At 42.3% G+C, this 19,614-nt stretch overlaps 1 protein-coding gene across 1 annotated transcript; it reads left to right on the plus strand.

Annotated features, from left to right (window-relative positions):
• The first annotated feature begins 448 nt into the window (after positions 1 to 448).
• sec24a (SEC24 homolog A, COPII coat complex component) lies at positions 449 to 18,932 on the plus strand. The gene is made up of 23 exons (XM_073479163.1): positions 449 to 616; positions 3,631 to 4,251; positions 6,415 to 6,579; positions 8,048 to 8,110; positions 8,774 to 8,940; positions 9,448 to 9,635; positions 10,019 to 10,121; positions 10,738 to 10,864; positions 12,055 to 12,164; positions 12,294 to 12,406; positions 12,607 to 12,725; positions 12,888 to 12,943; positions 13,099 to 13,305; positions 13,642 to 13,765; positions 14,129 to 14,287; positions 14,777 to 14,950; positions 15,046 to 15,156; positions 16,726 to 16,901; positions 17,057 to 17,194; positions 17,490 to 17,594; positions 17,965 to 18,057; positions 18,277 to 18,380; positions 18,485 to 18,932. The coding sequence occupies exons 1-23, from the start codon at positions 550 to 552 to the stop codon at positions 18,597 to 18,599; spliced, it is 3,405 nt and encodes a 1,134-aa protein (XP_073335264.1). The 5' UTR covers positions 449 to 549; the 3' UTR covers positions 18,600 to 18,932.
• Positions 18,933 to 19,614: the final 682 nt, after the last annotated feature.

Genomic DNA, 19,614 nt, shown 5'->3' on the forward strand with positions numbered 1-19,614 from the left:
CAATTACTCTGGCGATCGATCCAAATATACGTGGCTTTATTAGCATGTATTTCACCAGTCCCGCAACATCCAACTAAATGAGTAAAATGCTTTAAAAAAGGCATTAATTGTACATTTGAGATTTTACTCCCCGCTCTTGTTTCCAGTCGACCGAAATATCGGGAGCACCGCAGGAAATGCCACGTGTACACACTGCGCATGCCCGACGATTTTTACGTTGATCCTGCTGGGTGATCCCAACTTCCGGTGAAAGAGGAGAAGTGTCTTACACGATTACTCTGACAAGGCCTATCGTCACTCACCCGTAGCTAGTTGAGCGGGGTCTCGGTAATAGCCATGGCCCTGTGATCGCCAACGAGTCAGCTAATTAACTTTTTAAGAAAAATTAAGAGACGTCACCGTAGACGCCGCTTTGACTAAACGCCACATCGTCAGAGCCACAGGTTTAAACGTTACCCCGCGACTGCCAGCTAGTTAGCTAGCTAAAAGACGCAGCTAGCTTTTCGCCAACCGAGCACCACTAAATTAGATCCTGGTGTCTATTTCAAGATGTCAACTGCGGGGTTCAACTCTCAGAATGGGACGGGGACGGGGACGGGTCAGACGTACGCGAATGGTGAGTTAACATTCAAAATATGAGTAAAAGAAAGTGAGGAAAAGTAGCTGACATTAGCAAACTAACCGGCTAACACTTAGCAGCAGTTCTTGGATCTTGCCCCTGTGGCTATTTGCTAGCTGTTAGCTAAGTGGCTTGCTAAGCAACGCTATGTTAAGGTAGCAGAGTAAGAGCTCGCAGGTATAGTTACGCCGGGATAACAGCAGTTAATCTTGACCTGTGTTGCCTTACTGACTTAAGAAGGCAAAAATAGTGTCTATCGTTGCGACAGGCTAACTATACCCCGCTAACTAAACGTAGCCAGTGTTTGCTACCTTTCTGAATTATCCAGGTGGAAAACCAACAGGTTGACGAATAGAGTCAACAGGTATCGTCACGTTTAAGCCAGATGTTGGGATGTCCCATCTTATCCCTGTAAACAAAACGGCGATGATGAGATCAGACCTGTAAGCTAGCACGTATTCCTCTCCTGTCAAGCTGCTCGGATAGCCACAACTTTCCCTGTCATATAAACGTCTAACGAGCTTTGACTTGTCTTTTCCCATCTGTCTCCTTTGTTTTTTTTCCAGTGTAGTTTCATTGCCAGTGAGTAATTCACTTTGCTGGTTCATTTGTCACCTCATTATTGTGCAATGCTGATTTTGTCAGCTGGGCTAAACAGCTCTGGGTTGTTTGCCTTCTACTTTTCACTGTACATGTGGCATATTGGGGATGATCCAGATATGTCACAGCGGCGCTTTCTCCAGGCTCAACCAGTTTGATATTACTCACACATCTCTGTAGGGTTCCCATGAACGGTGAGAAACAACAACAACGATCCAAACGTACTCGGTAGCAGCTGACAGAAGTGTGATTGTGTGCAGCCTTCAGTGGCTTTTCTTATCGATGCATGTGAGGGAGCTCTTTGGTGCTGTGCAGAAGAAGCAACTGCAGCTCCAGTTTATAATAATGCCTCCGTGGTTCACTTAATCTCTAGATATGTGTATCCAAACTTATAATTGTTCATTACTTTCCTCCCTTAATCCTTTTCCTATCTCCCTTCAGTCCGATAGGTCAGTGAAATGTGTTAATCCAGCTCTGTTCATTGATCAATGTGAAATCAGTGTGAAGGCATGTCACTCCTCAGAACAGAGCTCGTAAATTAATTCTTATCACGGATTATCTGTAATGTGAATGAGCAACTCAAATGGGATTAAGTGTCGTGAAAAAAAGGGATTAGTGTGTATATATTTCCACACCAGACTGTTTCAGTGTGTCACATGTTGTCACAAGTAACAAGCATACCGTAATGACATAGTTAAAGCTTCACGTATAAAGAAAAGGGCTGCATAATTAATGGAAAAAATAATCAGAATTGCGGCAAAATGGCTATTGGCTAAGTGCAAAGCTTGTTCTCCAGATGTAAGAAAACGTGTGTTTGGTACAGACCCCAACAAACGTCACATGATTGTGATACAAAAATAATAATTCCCACTAATCGTGAATCATATTGCCATATCGGTCAAAATCAGTATGATTTCTAAACCATAGTACGCAGCCCCAATAAAGACTGAATGAAACTGAGGTGAACCTACCTTACTGACACAAACACAAGCTCACACCAGAGGATGTCGTCTCTTGGCTGATTTCCATTCTCTTGCGTGTTCTTATCATACAGCCTCTTGATCTCAATGAGGCCAGCAGTTGTAATGTGCTATACTTGTGCCAAAGTAGCAAAGGTTTAGTTGGTTGCTGAGCAAAATAACAACTTTGCAGGCAGCACAGGCTTAAAACTATGAAGAAACACACAGTTGCATGATCCCTCTCCCCCTTTTGAAAGCTCTCTTATTCGAACAGGAGCAGTTTTCGGTGTGAAGTTACAAACCTTTCTCACAACAAGTGTCTTTTTACATGACTGTAGCAATAAAATGGTCTTTAAAGGTCCTTTTGCTATTTGCTATTTTTTAAACCAACTTCCTGTATGTTTTCCCTTTTTTAAATGAGGTGATTTGCGATTGGCTGAGAAGTGTAATTCCAAATCCTGCTCTTTCTGATTGGACAAGAGCTGTAACTTAGTGGGGGCTTTAGTTCTTAAAACTTCCCTGCTTTCAGGAAGGACAAAGATTTGACGTGGATTATGGACCGTCATCTATCTTTGCGCATTGAGAAGAGTTGTTTTCTAATCCCTTCTCACTGCTAATTTAATTCTGCTTCCACTTATGTAGTTCTGCACTGAGTGGATCGCAGTGAATCTGTTTGCATCGTGTAACTATTTAGGATGCAAACAGCGATACGTTGATGCTGTAGTTTAAGTCATGTGGCCTGTTTGCTATTGGATTTATATGTATTCTCTCTCAGTCCAAGATAACTATTTATTTGTAGCTATTGGCAAGATGTTGCATCGTCTACAAGTTCAAAAAAGAGTGAATCCTACTTTGATATTTGGTTTGACATCATGCATCTGGGTATTTGGATATTTAAGATACAAATGCAACATTTTAGTCTTGGATCTGCCATCAGAGCATTTTTTTTTATTGTTGTTAAATTGTCTTACTACTGCTGTGGTCAGTCAAGTAAGGTGGCTCAGAGCCCCACACTCACATTCACTGAAGGCAGATCATGGAAAATTAAATCCAGGTAAAAGGATTAGACCCCAGGCTGTCAGTTCATTGGTCATTTGGTGGATTGGAGTGGTCGTCGGTCCCAGTACTGTGCCATCTGTTTTTCATTTAACTTATTGAACTGAACAGATTTAAACCCAAGGATTTTCTTTAATTAAAAGACACTTGAATCACAAGCAAAAGCCCCTTTCAGACATGGAATCTGTCACATTGCTGGCGTCATCTGTCTGGGATGCTAATGCTTTTGAGCTTTTGAATGTAAAGCTACCTTACAGAAGTTTTGCATAATGGCTTTGGTTAAGCAGGACATGACTGGATCTGTGTGGTTTTGGGTACATGACTATGTAATGACTAAATAAACCTGTTGTGTAGATCTCTCTAACATGTCCGTATTACTCTTCTTGTCTTCTTCAGGTCCGTCACAGAATCCAGTTGCCCTGCAGCAACTGCCAGGGGTCAACTACGGTATGACGCACCAACCACCCTACAATCCAATGCAGGCCAAAGCTCCCATACCCCCCGGCCCTGGACTCTACCCCTCTGGGCCTTACCAGCCCGTTCCCCCAGTCAGCGCCTACCAGCCTGGCCCACCACCCACATCCTACCCAGCTCCTCCAGGCCAGACGCTTTTAACCAGGCCTCCAATGGGAGGCCTTCCATCCCACACCCCTCCACAGTCTGCCAGCCCCAGCCCTGGTCCTCGGCTGCCCCCTGCACAGGCCACACCTCCACCTCCACCTGTGTCCTCTAGTAGCTACTACCAGAACCCACAGCAGCCGCAGCCCATGGCTCCAGCTTGGCAGTACAACACAGCTCCCCCAATGATGGGGCCACCCGCTTCCATGAGCGCACCTCCCCGCGGCCCTGTGGCTAATCATGTGAACCCAGCTGCAAGCTCGACGGCGCCGCTGCCACCACCACCGTCATCGGCAGCCTACAGCTCAGCACCACCACCAGCCCACGTGGCCCACAGTGTCGCCCAGCCACCAGGCCCAAGCATGCCCCCAACCTCTGCGCATGGATACACCCAACAAGGTAGGAATTCAGGATGTACCTAATGATTGATTTAAGTAAAATATCCTGCCTCCATCTTTGTTTGATAGCCACATTTGAGGGATCACTGCAAAAAATATGTGCATGTCGGCGTGGATATCAGAATTTTTACTCCCTAATATCCGTATCTCCTTCCCTCCTGCCAAAATGTTATTTTAAGGTGTACATTAGTAAAACTAGTAAAAAAAAATAACCGATTAGTATTACTGGTGCCATGTTTAATTGACTAGTTGACTTATTGCATGCATCCTGAGTAGGAATACAAAGGTCCAGACTGTACCATCCAGATGCACCATATAAATTTATTTCAGAGGGGATAATTCCTACTGCAGCAAATGAGAAACTAATGATGCACCCACACCTTGGGTTAGATCAATAAGAAGATGACTCAGGTTCAATAAAATCAGGCCAGTGAACTTTGTCCAATTAATTCTTGGGTCCTCATCATATAATCACTAATTTTATGAAACATACACTGTTTGTTTAAAATATCCACCACTGTCCCCTTCCAGTAACTTTTCAAAAGCCTGATTCCTGTGTCTTGTCCCTTTTTTGCGGTCTGTTACTGACATGAACTGCAGATATGCATATCTAGAACGCTGACATGTTGGAGCTGGACATTGCTCTCTGCTCCTGCACTGAACATGTCAACTCACTGCTGCCTCTGGCTTCCTTCCAGGCACAGAGACTCGTTTGCTCTGAATTGGTACAAAGTTCAAATAAGAATTTTATTGTTTCCAATGCGATTCTTAAGTAGCGGTATGACGTGGCTGTTGAGACGAATCCAAATTGTAATTTCAGTTTATGATGCAGTTTGTCTTGCTAAATTCATAGCTTTCTACTTTTTCATGTGGATGGTACAATCTCAGTAACCTTTTAATCGAAGTAGTCATTTCTCTGGAGGAAGTGGTTTTGTTCAGTGACATAAGCATTATAGAAGTTGGTTGTGCAATCTGCGGTCACAGTGTCTAAATGATTCGTCATAGCATTTCGTAAATTAACCTTGATATTTTTTTTTTTACTTCTGCGTAGAAGCACAGGTCACATGAGCGCCTCAGTCCGTCTGTTATCGGCGTATCTCTCAATCTTCAGTTTGAGATTGGCTTGAAAATTGCTGTTCACATTCACAAGAGGAGGCTGCTTGAGTTTTAGCGACCTTTCCCCCAGCTGCACCATCAGGGCGTATCTTCCCAGTACAATGGTGACAGTGAAAGTAGCAGCTAACTGGAGAAATTATCAGGTCTTTGTGGAAATGTGTACTCTGTTGAATGCTTTCTTGCTTTAAAATGCCACGTGTCACAAGCAGTTCTAAAATGTCACATTATTTCACCACCGGCCAAAATAATCTATTGACCGTTTTTGCTCTACTGAGCTGCTGTTTCATTGTGTGGTTGAATACGGTTTAATCTCTATTATTTAAAGGTCTAATGTGTATGACATGGGTGGTCTTCAGGGGCGTAGGTGGACTATGATATCCATAATTATGGTTTCATTAGTGCATAATCACCTTTAAACTAAGAATCGTGTTTTCGTTCTCTTGGAATGAGCACAATTATATCTACAGACGGAGCGGCTCCTCTTCCATGGAGTCATTTGTCGTTATGATTGGCACTTTCCATGTTCTGTCACTGATGGAAGAATAATCAACCTTAACATATGTTCTGCGTTTATTGATTAATAAATTCAACAAGGGAATATGTTTGAGTCCAGACACATCTGATGCGGAGACAAACACGTCACTGTCACTGTTCTGACATGAACTGGCTGTGGGTCAGTCAGACCACCAGCTGTTGTCGCCTCTAGTCAGAGCTGATAATGTTACACATCAGTGATGCCTCATATCTACATGATATGTGGCAGCAACACAGGGTGCTCTTGTTTTACATGACACAGTAATGTTGACATCATTTTAGATGTCATAACTCTGCCTAAACAAAGATTACTGCTGAAGCGAGAAGTTGATTGAAAGAAAATGATTCAATAAAAACTCTGATATGTAATTAATCGTTATTTATCAAACAAAAATGCAAAATGGTTTCAGCTTTTGAAATTTGAGGATTTATTGCTTTTTCTTTGTGGGAATTGTGATGAAAATGAAGTATTTGCCAGACAGAAAAGAAGAATTACTGTTGTTGATGTCACCAGGCACTGTCCCTCCACCAATGAATCCCATGGCTCCCCATGCATACCAACCAAGCAGAGCTCCCTATGGCCCCCCACCTACAGGTCCACCCCCAACCATGAAACCCACACCGCCTCCCACCGGACCCCCAATGGCCAATGCCACACCTCCACCCCCCAAGGCAGATGGTAAGTTTTTGTTGGTTTCTTTTAATCTCGGCACATTTGATTTTTGTGCTTTCTCCTCAGGCATGGCCTCCTTATAACAACGAGTGCCACATCCTAATGTCTTTATACTTGCTGTTCTACTTTCTTTCTTTATTTACATTTTAGATTGTTTGATTTACTTTGAGTGGTCTTAAAAGTGCCACTGGTGGCCCTGGTATGAGCTCCGCATAAACATCATGACCAGTCACCCAAGTAGAGTTAGCATTTCCGAGCGATAGCACTAGGTTTTATCTGGGTTAACAAGCGTGTGGAGACATTGGAAGTAACAAATTAGGCAAGTATAGTGTGTTACTAATACACAAACATATACGTTGTGGGTCTGTGCTGATTGTAAAATCAGAACGTTGTCAGTGATGATCATGATGTTGAATCACTTTGGGTCTTTAACTGTATGTCCTGTTTATGAGCCAGCCATTTTTGTTCTGATCACCTTCCGTTGTTTCCTCCACATGCCAGCTCAGTGTGGGGGGGTTGTTAACCACACTCTGCCCCCCATTGAGCCCGACTGCCAGGAGGGAGATATTGAATGTCCAGGTGTGGCCAAATCTGTCAGTAGTTATTAGATGTTGTATCAGTGCTGTAGTGCCCATCCTGTCCTCTCCGTGCTGTTGTTCATTGTGTCTAAGGATGCACTCATTCTTCTTTCATTCCTTAAACTGATGCCAAATATGAAGCTCTGCAGATACAGGGCTCCAAACTGTTAGTTCTAGATACTAAATACAGAAAAATAGAAAAATGAGAAAATAGAAAATTAGTAAAGAGATATTAGCCAAGGTGCTTCGATCTCTATAACTGTGTATTACGGCTGCTTTAGCTCAGTATCTTCTTTAGTATCAGTGCTTTATAATTCTGACCTGGATCAACATTCGAATGTTGTGCATTTTTTTCGTCTCTATTCAATCCAGTTAAAGCGGTGCATCAGGATGTCATCACTTTCATACCATAGGAATTGCCAGTTTGGTTCACTGATATGCATTAAGAAAAGTTGATTTAATAAGAAAAAGACTAACTTATCTAATCAGATGAAACGGGCGCCAGATGTAAAAGAAATGAGCTTCGTTACAGCCCTCATCAATGCATCCCTGGTAGCACATTTCCTGTTGGTAGTTTGTCTGCATCTCTGTCATCCATTCCCTCCAAGTCACCCATGTGACCTTAAATATTTCTTTAAACCATCATACATCACTTCTTGTCATCATCATCATCATCATCATCATCATCATCATCATCATCATCATCATCATCATCATCATCATCGTCAGTATTGTTGTTGTGCTTCTGGTCTCCCTTGTTCCCGTCTTTATCTGTATCTCTTTCTGTAGGTCAGATCATTCCATGTCCATCGCCTGTGGTTAGCAACACTGTGACAGAAATGGCGAAAAGTATCACTAAAATTATTCACATCACATCTGTGTTTGCTTTGAAACAGGAACTGTGGCTGGCAATGGCCCTCAAGCACCAAACAGCTATAATCATGTTGACAACAAAATGGGTAAGGCCTTTTCCTGCCACATTTTAGATTCTTTTCACACCAAACACGTTTACAGTCCGACTTTACCAAGCAGGGGTTCGTAGCAGCTACACACTGTTGGTAAATGAGCAACAAATGGTCCTCTTTGAATTCACATCAGTTTTTGGAAAAGGCAAAGCATTTTTTAAACCTTGAAATTTACAAATTAGGACCTGTTGCATTTGATTTGTTGGTACTTAAATTCACTTAATCTCCCACAATGCCTATCAGTGACTGTTGTTATGGCATGCCGTAACCAATTAGAAGAGATCTTTTATGATATCTCTTTTCAAAGAAAAGACCAAAACCAACAATGAACACAGAGTTCTGTTGACGTCCAGTAGAGTTCAGCTAGGGGCACACACACGAGTCAGAGAAAGTTATAACTGAGCCTGACCCAGACTAGAAACTAGAAAACTCGTTCTGGTTTTTGCATCTTAATCTGCAGCTAAAAATAGTCCCCACCTAATTAAACATTTACTCCGGTTTGTGTTACATTTGCTTAAACTCACAGTGCTCCGTTTTAGGAGATTACAAAGTCTTATACAAACTTCTTATTTTTAATTTTAATTTTAATAGAATAAGTTTGCTTTTGCAGTAACTTAATTTCAAACTGACCTAATTTCTGCCCCTTTTCTTCCACAGCTGGCCAGCCTCAGCCCGGACCACCGGGTCGGCACTTGGGTCACTACCCCTCCCTCCCACCCGGGTACCAGAACACCTCAACCCCTCACAACGCCACCTCTCCAATGCACCCTGCGATGCAGGCCGCCACGCAGCCTTACACTCAAGCACCTCAGCCATACCAGCAGGTGAGAGGAGAGTCAGTCGTGCGCTAACTCAGCATTGTCCGAGTATTTTGCATACACTGTTACACTGTTGGCTTGTCATGGTCACGGTGGAAGGGTGTGCTCTAGCATTTCTGTCATGCGTTTGCTTTTCACCTAGTACACATGCAAAACCACTCCTTCTGTCCAAGCTCTATGGAAATGTTAAGTTGCCATTGAGGTATAACTTCTGAGCATTTCTAGAAGCAAAGCTGACAAAACTGAGAGCAGTAAAGAACTAAAAACACTTTTAACCACAGTTTATGCCAGCAGATGACTACATAGTGACTAGGATGACCAATTGGTCACTGATGGTAAATCAAATTTTATCTTGGCTGAGCTGCTGCACCATGAAAAGATAAAAATTCTGGAAGGAATATAACAATTTTTGGCTCTCTGGCCGATATCGGTACCAGTCCATGCTGAATGACTTGACTGTCACCGTTTTTTAGTAAATAGAGCCTAAATAGCTTGTTGTTTCCCTTTCCTCAGCCACCCGGTGGCCCAGGGCCGGCCCAACTCAGCCCGTCCCTTGCGGCCATGAGCCTCCAGTCCAGCACCCCAGAGGCCCTGCGAGTGGTCAACCTGCTGCAGGAGAGGAACCTGCTGCCACCCAGCCCGATCCCTGCCCCGACACCCTGCCTCCCGCAGGACTTGCAGAAGATCAACTGCCACCCAGAGTAAGCCATAGAGACCTACTAATGACAGCATGTGTCTATAATTATTCTCTTTCATTTGATTACGTTTTTAATATTTAAAACTGACGTTACTGTCAGTTTTTCAAACTTTGCTCCGTAGGTTTGTGTAAAGAAGATAATGAAGTGCACTTAAATTCTGACTTTGCATTTGCATCACTGCTTAAAATCAAGAACAGCATGTTAGCTGTAAGCACAACTGTACACATTTTGCAGTAGATGAGCGTTTTGCTGTCTGTTCATATGTTGCCCTGCAAGTTGCTCAGCTATGTTGTTCCTAAACAACTTTTTTTAAAGCTCGGCAAAAAGGGGAACCATCACCGTTGACCTAACCAACTATAAACGTTTGTCTTTGTGTGTATCTCCAGGGTTTTTCGGAGTACGCTAACCAGCATCCCCCAGACCCAGTCTCTGCTCAATAAAGCCAAGATGCCCCTGGGCCTGCTGCTCCACCCCTTCAAAGACCTCTCGGTAATGCCTCAGTTCAATATTTGAAGTGCACACACTGAAGGCTTTACAGTTACATCAACTTAAATATCTCTCAGCTCCCTAAAATAGCTATGTATACTATTTCTTAGAACTCATGAAAACATTAAACCTAACCTTTACTTAATTGTGGCAAGGGATTAAGAGGAACTCTGTAAATACACCTTACTGGTTTAAGCATGTGAATGAGAAAGACTTCAGACAGGGAAAGTGTCTCTGAGGCAGCTAAGTGAAAGGATGAAAGGGAACATCATAGCACATGGCTGTCCTGAAGTTTAAAAATCATCTACAGCCTCATCCTCAATTAGTTTCTTAGATTGAGATAAAATACCACAGCTACTGATTACTGATTGAACCTTGAGAATCCGCCCAACACTTTCAGAATAGGTTTTGACTAAATGGACCCCCTTGGCAAAATCTGTCAGATTGAATTTGTGTTTGTTGCCGTGTTAATCGAGGTCACCAATGACAGAGTTATTGCACAACTTGGAACAGTGGCAAGCAGGTTTTATTGAAGTGCCAGTCACAGCTAGATGCAAACAAGAAAATGAGTTCTCCCTGTGGCACTTTTCACACAACGGTTGTTTTTGTTCTGCCGCAGCAACTACCTGTGGTGACATCCAGCACCATCGTCAGGTGTCGGTCCTGCAGAACCTACATCAACCCGTTCGTCTCATTCCTGGACCAGAGGAGGTGGAAGTGTAACCTGTGCTATCGGGTCAATGATGGTAGGAAAGGGGGGAGGAGTGATGAAAGAGATAAGATCTTGTGAAAGAGATACTGTTAGTGAGAACACCGCAGGGGATCGGCAACAAAATGTACAGTATTTTCATTAAGTGACAGACGGAGAAAATGACGAGGCAAAAATTCCTTTCATTTTCAAGGAGTTGATTATGATGAGTGCCGCAGGAATGAGTCCTAAAACCTGGGAATAAGTTCGCTTTTATGCACTTCTGGTTCCCTCATCTCAAACTCAGTGGGTCTTTTTAAATGGGCTTTAGTTGGCTGCCTGAAATCTGGTCAAGTGTCTAAATGAGACCACAGCTGTTGTCGGGGACATTAAACGTCATAACACCGTCTTTACAGGTGGACTTTAGTTGCAAACTAATCTAAATCAGACTTTCCAAATTGTAGATTGATCAGTTTATAGTAAAGTGTGAATAGTATGGTGTAGTAGGAGGCTTAGTGGTGGTAATGTTGACTATGATGTAGTTTGTTTATAGCCTAATATTAGCTTTTTATAAAAGCCAGCAGTTACTTGTACTTTTTCGAACCTTGAGTGGACAAACTCAGGTTTTCTTCTGTTTGTTTTCAACTCTATAAACACCAGAGAAGGTGTTTGAACTGGACACTAGAGTGTCAGGGTAGACAGGTTCATTGTGACAGGAAACATTTGTATTTAAATTTTGGTAGGAGGACGAGAAGCTGCGGATGAAGATGAACAGAGATGTGTACTTATGCTAAAGTCCTTTTTAAGCAACGTGAAAAATATCACTCTTGATAACTCATTATTATTATTATTATATAAATGCCTCTTAGATTATTTTTATTCATACTCTTTTGTAGAGTGTGAAGGTCGTCTCAGTCTATTCATGTTTTCACACTGTTGTTGAATTGCCGTCCTCTGAGTCAGGTCTTCCTTTCCAGACTTTTTACATGGTTAGTTGAGGAAAAGAAAGAGATATCTACTCTACCTTATTTCATTTTGGTGATTATATAAAGATTAGTTTACATGCAAGAACTCCACTATCCCAATACACATTTTCACCTTCATGACTACCATTTTTTTTTTCTTTGAGTAACAAAAATACTCTCCCTGCCTTGTCCTTCCCGCATACAATTGAATATTGAATTTTGCACAGTGTATACAGTGCACTGTTAAATACTATATTCTCAATAGAGGTTTTTCTGTGTGTAGTTCCAGAGGAGTTTATGTACAACCCAGTCAGCAGATCGTACGGAGAGCCACACAAAAGACCCGAGGTCCAGAACGCCACCATTGAATTCATCGCTCCTTCAGAATACATGGTAGGTTTCAACAGCTGACCTGACATTGAAATGTATTCTGAGCAAACTAAATCAAACAATTATTTCCTAAAATACATTTATGTAATTGTAATATTTTTGTAATAATATTTTTTTCCCTGTTTTACCCAGCTGAGGCCACCACAGCCTGCTGTTTACCTCTTCATTCTTGACGTTTCCCACAACGCAGTGGAGACGGGCTACCTGAATGTGTTCTGCCAGTCGCTGCTGGACAACATCAATTCGTATGTACAGCATTATATTTCCAGTTATTAGAGATGTTGAGAAGACAGAAGACCTTTTATATAATGGTCCTGTTGTGCTTTTAAAGTTGAATGAAATGTAGAATAGAATAGAATAGAAATATAGATGTAAGAAGATCATTCATGTAAGCTGAGTGCCATCTTTATTTAAGTGTGTGTGTGTGCGTGTGTCTGTGTCCTAGGCTTCCTGGAGACTCGCGGACAAAGGTAGGCTTCATCACCTTTGACAGCACCATCCACTTCTACAACCTCCAGGAGGGACTTTCCCAGCCTCAGATGCTCATCGTGTCTGACATCGAAGGTGAGATGCAGCTGACAGCAAAGGTCAAACGCTCACTTCTACAGCAGCTTGACACCAGCTTTGTGCCAGCTTACTGCAGAAATGTAGATGTAATAAATATGTTAGATATCAAGAGATCAGAGACTCTTATTTGTTGAACTAATATCTTTTTGTGCTCCACAGATATCTTTTTACCAACACCAGACAGCCTTCTAGTAAACCTCAATGAATGCAAAGAGGTAGGAACTTTGATTCAAGCTTTGTGAACCTGGAACTATTGTAAATTTAAAAAAAAAACCTCACTCTGACCTCTTTACAGAGGGAAGAATGATGAAATGAGAAACAAACGTTTTTCCCTCAGGGATCAATAATGCGTCATATATTTGTTTTTCAGCTTGTGCAGGATCTGCTGAAGAGCCTGCCAAGTTTATTTGAAAAGACCATGGAGACCCAATCAGCGTTGGGTTCAGCTCTGCAAGCGGCCTTCAAGCTGCTGTCGCCCACCGGAGGGCGCATGTCTGTCTTTCAGACCCAGCTGCCTAACCTTGGTGTGGGGGCACTCCAGTCCAGAGAAGACCCCAACCAGCGGGCATCTGCCAAGGTGAGAGCTGTGATGGCAAGCTGTTGCGTTAGACGTCATACAGCAGGATTAAAGAGCTGTTTGCTCAGGATTTAGGATTTAGAGTATTATAAATCAGTCAGAGGTCAAAAATATTAAACATTAATTTGACTGCTTGTTTTCACATTTTCATTGAAACCGAAGGCAGATTATTTTTTAACTGCACTAAAAAACGTCACCAACAAACAGACAGAATGAATGAGTTTAGTCATAAAAGCGCTCTGACCTAGTTGAAGGAAGTCATGGAAAAGTTATTGATTCAGGAGAGATTTTTTCTTTCCCATGCCTCACGGTCCCACCTGGTGTGTTTCCCTTCAGGACATCCAGCACTTATCCCCAGCGACAGACTTCTACAAGAAGCTGGCTCTGGACTGCTCTGGCCAGCAGGTTGCGGTTGACCTGTTCCTGCTCAGCACTCAGTACTGCGACCTGGCATCGCTTGGTAAGTCCCGGGCGGAATAAAGGGGTGGGGTTTATTGGACAGTTTTTGTTTATTTACATGTCTAGAACTCGATAAAGAATACACAGATCCTAGTTTCCTAATAAATCAATCTTTGGGGAAAGAACAGCTTTGCGAATCATGTGTTGGACCATCCTAATTTGAAAACACTTGGTGCTACAATACAGTTAATCAGTTTTTGCATTAAGTGAAAAACACACTGCAGATACTGTGTCTATCATTGGTAATGGCATAATACCAGATGCAGGCACAGGAGGAGAGAGTGGTGAAGTGGCTATGAATCTATTTTTGTTCTGTCAGAAATGAGACAATCAGCTTCTCATCGTTGCCTCTTCTCTCTCCCAGGTTGCATATCAAGATACTCGGCAGGGAGCATTTACTACTACCCCTCCTACCACCACCAGCACAACCCCGCTCAGGTGGAGTGCTTCCAGAAGGATCTGAAGAGATACTTAACCAGGAAGATCGGCTTCGAGGCCGTCATGAGGATACGCTGCACCAAAGGTCCGTCTGAAAACACATTCCCAGATGTGACTTTGAAAGTTAAACATCTGGAATTCTCATGATGTATTTCAGTTTGTGCTTTTTTTTTTTACCCCAGCTCATCATAATTTCTGCAGACTTGTATTAATCATGAAAATTTGGATAAGATTATCCGTCTTCCTGTAGATAATGACACCAGCTGCTGTGTTAAACTCTTTATTGTTGTAAAAAGTTGAAAGTATGGAAGTTTCATTAAAATTTTTAGCGCAAACAAATATTATTTCAATAATTTCGATGCTGTCCTCACAGACAGTACAGCCTCTACAGCCCCTGAATTCCTTTAAATATTCCTGATGTGTATTTGACGTTTAAGTTTGAGCTCCTGTCTTGCATTTTTAAGTGTTCAGGCATATTTTTGTTATTATTCAGGTTTAATTTTTTTTGCAGATAAATGTTGTATCTTCGTGTTTTCAGTCCAGTTTCATTGATTTTGTCTCTCCGTCTCTGCAGGTCTGTCCATCCACACGTTCCACGGAAACTTCTTTGTGCGCTCCACGGATCTGTTGTCCCTCCCCAACGTGAACCCAGACGCTGGCTTTGCGGTTCAGATGTCCATCGAGGAAAACCTGGACGACATGCAAGTCGTCTCTTTCCAGGCCGCGCTGCTTTACACGTCCAGCAAAGGTAAACACACACAGAGCCAGGGTTGTTTTTTTTTCCAAAGCCATTGTGAAATTTAAAAAATAATTAAACTGTCTCTAACATCTTTTCTCTGACAGGAGAGAGGAGGATCCGTGTCCACACGTTGTGTCTCCCTGTGGTCAATTCTCTGTCGGACATCTTTGCCGGAGCTGATGTTCAAGCCATCACTGGACTGCTGGCTTGCATGGGTACGTACCACGCTATTTTTCACCTTTTGGAAGATCACCCCAGACATGTCTTAAGACATATAAAAATACTCAGCTATGTATGATGTCATGCCCCAAAGGAAGTTATATTAAGCAGTTAAAATTACATCTACGCCATCTCCCTCATTCATAAGGCCTGTGTACGCCTACATTCACATCTTAAACTCTAAACCAAACTCTGCACCTCTGCCCGTGTCTGTTTGTTGGTTGTTTGGTTTGTCAGCCAAATCACACAAAAAGTACTTCCACGAAACTTGGATGAACATTGGGTCTCAGTCCAGAATAGATCTAATTAACTTTTGGTGCGGATCCAGATAAAAGGATGGATCCAGGAATTTTTTTCTCATGTTCTTTAACGTTGCGAGTTGGGGTGTTTTTTTGACATTTTCTTAAATTTCACAGGGAATAATGCATGGATCTTGATGAGAAGAATCCTGAATATTTAGGTGGCTGTTATCTATGAGCACAAGTTGACGTGGATCCAAACAAAAGTCCTGATCTGGTAGATTTAAATATATTAGATATGATTTTGAGTAGGCTCAACTGAATTAAAGTGGACTGAGTACCATTCTAGTTGAGAAATGAGATGTTCTGGTTTTGTTCATAATAATTGAATGTCATGTCAGATTTTTTGTTTTTATTCAAGTTGTGAGTACCTGCAGTAGAATCTCATTTTCTTTCCCCCCAAATAGTTTTCCAATTTGAAAACTGAAAAGGCAATTTGGTATTGTAAAATGTTTGTTCATGTATCAGAGCTCTTTCATTTATTTTGTCAATCTATGAAGCCTTATTGACAATTTTCTGGATACTTGATTACATCACATGAAGGTTTTCTACTGAAATATTTTCTCTAAGAGAAAGGCATCAGTTTGGTGTGTGTGTGTGTGTGTGTGTGTGAGAGTGAGATATGAATGAAGTTGGATTTCTATTAAGCATCACAAATTATTCCCCATTGTTTCAGTAAATAGTCTTTTGATTGACTTGACACTAAATCATTGCAGAGTTTTTCATCCACTTCACTGTTATTAGCACTGACAGATGGAGATGAGTGGCGACAGCTGTGGTTGCCGAGCAACCATCACATACTGAGCAGTCAGATCTGTCCTGGCTTATCTCACATCTTACAGAGCAGACGCTGATCTTTTGCTTTCTTCATAATAAGGCACAGAATGGATCTGACTAATCGCCCACAGCTGTTCTAGATTGCCCATTAATGCACACAATACTACAAGTCTTACAGTCGAGTTGGAAAATATGTTCAACTCTTAACATTTCTTCGATGATCATAAATTCATAAATCACATTTTGTCACACTCCAAGGTCAAGAAGATCAAAAGCCTCCCATGTTTGATAGACAGCAAACTTCTTGTACTTTTTGATGTTTTTTGTTTCCAGAAAAATGAAACAAATACCTGTGAAGATTAGCGAGATCCATGTTTTTTCTGTCACGTTTGTTACTACCACTGGGGGCTGCCAAACTCCTCCACATATTGGCAATAAAGAATAAGATTCCTCCTCCTGACACCTGCAGATGTGTCTCTCTCTCTCCAGCTGTGGACCGCTCGGTGACGGCCAGTCTGAGTGATGCAAGAGATGCGATGACCAACGCTGCCATTGACTCGCTGGCGTCGTACCGGCAGTCCGTGTTGACCATCCAGCAGCCCGGCCTGCTGTCTCCAGCCTGCCTCAGACTCTTCCCCCTCTTCATCCTTGCCCTGCTCAAACAGGTTAACACCTTAACTTCATTACTTCACTAATTAAATAAACACAAAACACGATAAACAGCTTATTCAACAGTTTACCTCTTAGGATCTTGTCTTGTAAACCGCTCTCTCGAGCCCTTATTGATCCAGTTTTGTGCGTTTGTGTGTGCGGCCTGCAGAGAGCCTTCAGGACAGGCACCAGCACCAGGCTGGATGACCGGGTGTTTGCCATGTGTCAGCTGAAGTACCAGCCGCTGGCCTACGCCATGCTGATGATCCACCCTGCTCTGTACCGAATCGATGATCTGACCGATGAGGTAAGGAGGAGGACATTTACCCTCAGCGCCTTCACGTATTACATCCCTGAAAGTAGTAAGCCTGGATGTAGTTTCAGAAAAGGTTTTTAGTGTTTTGCTGTTCATAAAGATTATATGATCAGATTAAAAATGAAAAAATAGGAATAAGAAAGTGCCCTTAACTGCTAAAACTCTAAATTCTAGGTGTTTTCATTTTAATATTGGGCTGAACGAGAACAGTCATCCCAGTTTTTTTGCAACGCTATTTTAAGTGTCTCCCTGTTACTGAGTAATCTTCTCTTTGCTGCCTCCTCAGGGAGCTTTGAACATCAGTGAACGGACCATCCCTCAGCCCAGACTGCTGCAGCTGTCTGTGGAGAAGCTCAGCAGGGAGGCCGCTTTCCTCATGGATGCTGGAACGGTACGGTGCTTTTAGCTCTCATAACAAGCCAACGGAAGTGCAAAGCTTCTGTCCCAAACCGGGCTGAAACCTGAGGAAAAGTGCTTCATTTAATGAGTCGCCACTTTTTTCTAAATTGCTTTCGCCAACACTAAAATCATTTGAATATAGCTGTGGGTTACAGTATTTGATTGGAAAATGAAAAGATTTCTTGTGTGCATTCTCTTCACAATTACAGTAAAAATCTTAAACAAATCCCTATAAGCTTCAGAGTTTTTAATACTTTAAGCACAGAGTAAGGAGGGTAGTGTGCAGTGATAGCTCTCAGTACTAAAACACTTCCTGTTTATTTGTGATTGTTTTTAATATATGCCTTATTCTGGTCCAACAGGTGATGTATCTTTGGATCGGACGTAACTGCAACCCCAACTTCCTCACACAAGTCCTGGGAGTTCCCAACTATGCTACCGTGCCTGATAACCTGGTATGAAACCTCATGTTGCAGGAGTCACACTTATTTAACACTGCTTCCACCTGCTGCGGCCATTTTTTAACTCATCCACGTCATCCTCAAACCTGAATCTGTGTGCCATGATTTTCCAACTAATTGTCTCAAGGATGACAAAACAATCGCGTACAGTTCAACCGCAGTTTCTGTCCTTCCTGGTGATGAAAACCTGACTCTCACTCTCTCCTCTTACAGTATCTGCTGCCAGAGCTGGACACTGCCGAGTCACAGAGAACCAGAGCTTTTGTCGGTTGGCTGCGGGATCAGAGGCCGTTCTTCCCCTCCCTGCAAGTCATCAGGTGGGCAACAGGCAACATCCTGCTTAAAAGAATAAAGAGTCAAGTAGCTAGAGAGCGCAGGAAATTTCATTTAATCAAAACTCTTGATCATTTGTCTCTCTCAGGGACGAGAGCCAGCGGAAAGTCAGCTTCATGCAGAACATGATTGAGGACCGGACGGAGTCGGCCCTGTCGTACTACGAGTTCCTTCTTCACGTCCAGCAGCAAATCTCCAAATAATCTTCAGTGGGACTGCTGGGACGAGGGAGCACTGAAGTGAGGACGTGCATTGGTGTGTGTGTGTGTGCGTGTGTGTCTGTATGTATGTGTATGGGTGAAAGCATTGGGAGGAGGACTGAAGGAATCTCCAGCTGTGATGCTCCATCTCTCTCTGAGGAAAAAACCCTGAACTGAACTGATGTAAAGCGTCACTCAAATCAAACTACGTGACGGACAGTGCGAGGACGGACAGTGACTTAGAATCGATTCTGATCCTTATTTGGCACTTTTTACCCAGCTGAAGCAACGCTTTGAAAGAAAAAAAAAAAAGAGGCAAGAAATCCACAATGGTGATGATGATGTATGTCAATGATTAAATGAATCAGTGTTTATTCTCATAGAAGAATGCTATCTTACAGAGGTATCTTTCAGATACAGTCCAGGCAAGCGGATGTGTGAAGTGTTTTTGTTCCAAAAGCACAGTCGTCTTTACTAAAAACAAGTATGTGTGTATGTATGTTTCAGACTAGAGTCATGAGGATGTTTAGTATGTTTGCGCTCAAAGACTGTTATTGGGTGTCACCAGGAGTGTTTATACACAGAACACCTGAGCTCTAACAACACTCTTAATATTGAACCCGAAGGACAGAACGTGTGCTTTTTATTTCTCAGTCATTATAATTGTGTGTCGAACAAATCCGTAGAGTCTGCCGTAAAAAAGGCAGAAATGTTAAAGGTGTTGGAGGGCGGATCGACCTCGTCGTCACCGCTGCCTTGAATGTGTGGACTCGGCAGTGGAAAGTCGTTTTCGTTTGGTCTGATCTGTCCTTCAGAATCTCTGTCATCTTTTCTGTCTCTGGACATTCAGAACACCTCTGACGACATCCCTGTTCTGTTTGTTTCTCCTTTTTTTTTTCTGATAATCTAATAATTTATGAGACTCCCAATCTGATTAAATTCTATAATTGCCTTGTATGGGAACTCACTTTTTATTATTAAAACCTCTGTTCAAATACAGACTCTATATATATAATAT

Source organism: Pagrus major, chromosome 13 (assembly GCF_040436345.1).
Source record: "Pagrus major chromosome 13, Pma_NU_1.0".
NCBI lineage: Eukaryota > Metazoa > Chordata > Actinopteri > Spariformes > Sparidae > Pagrus > Pagrus major.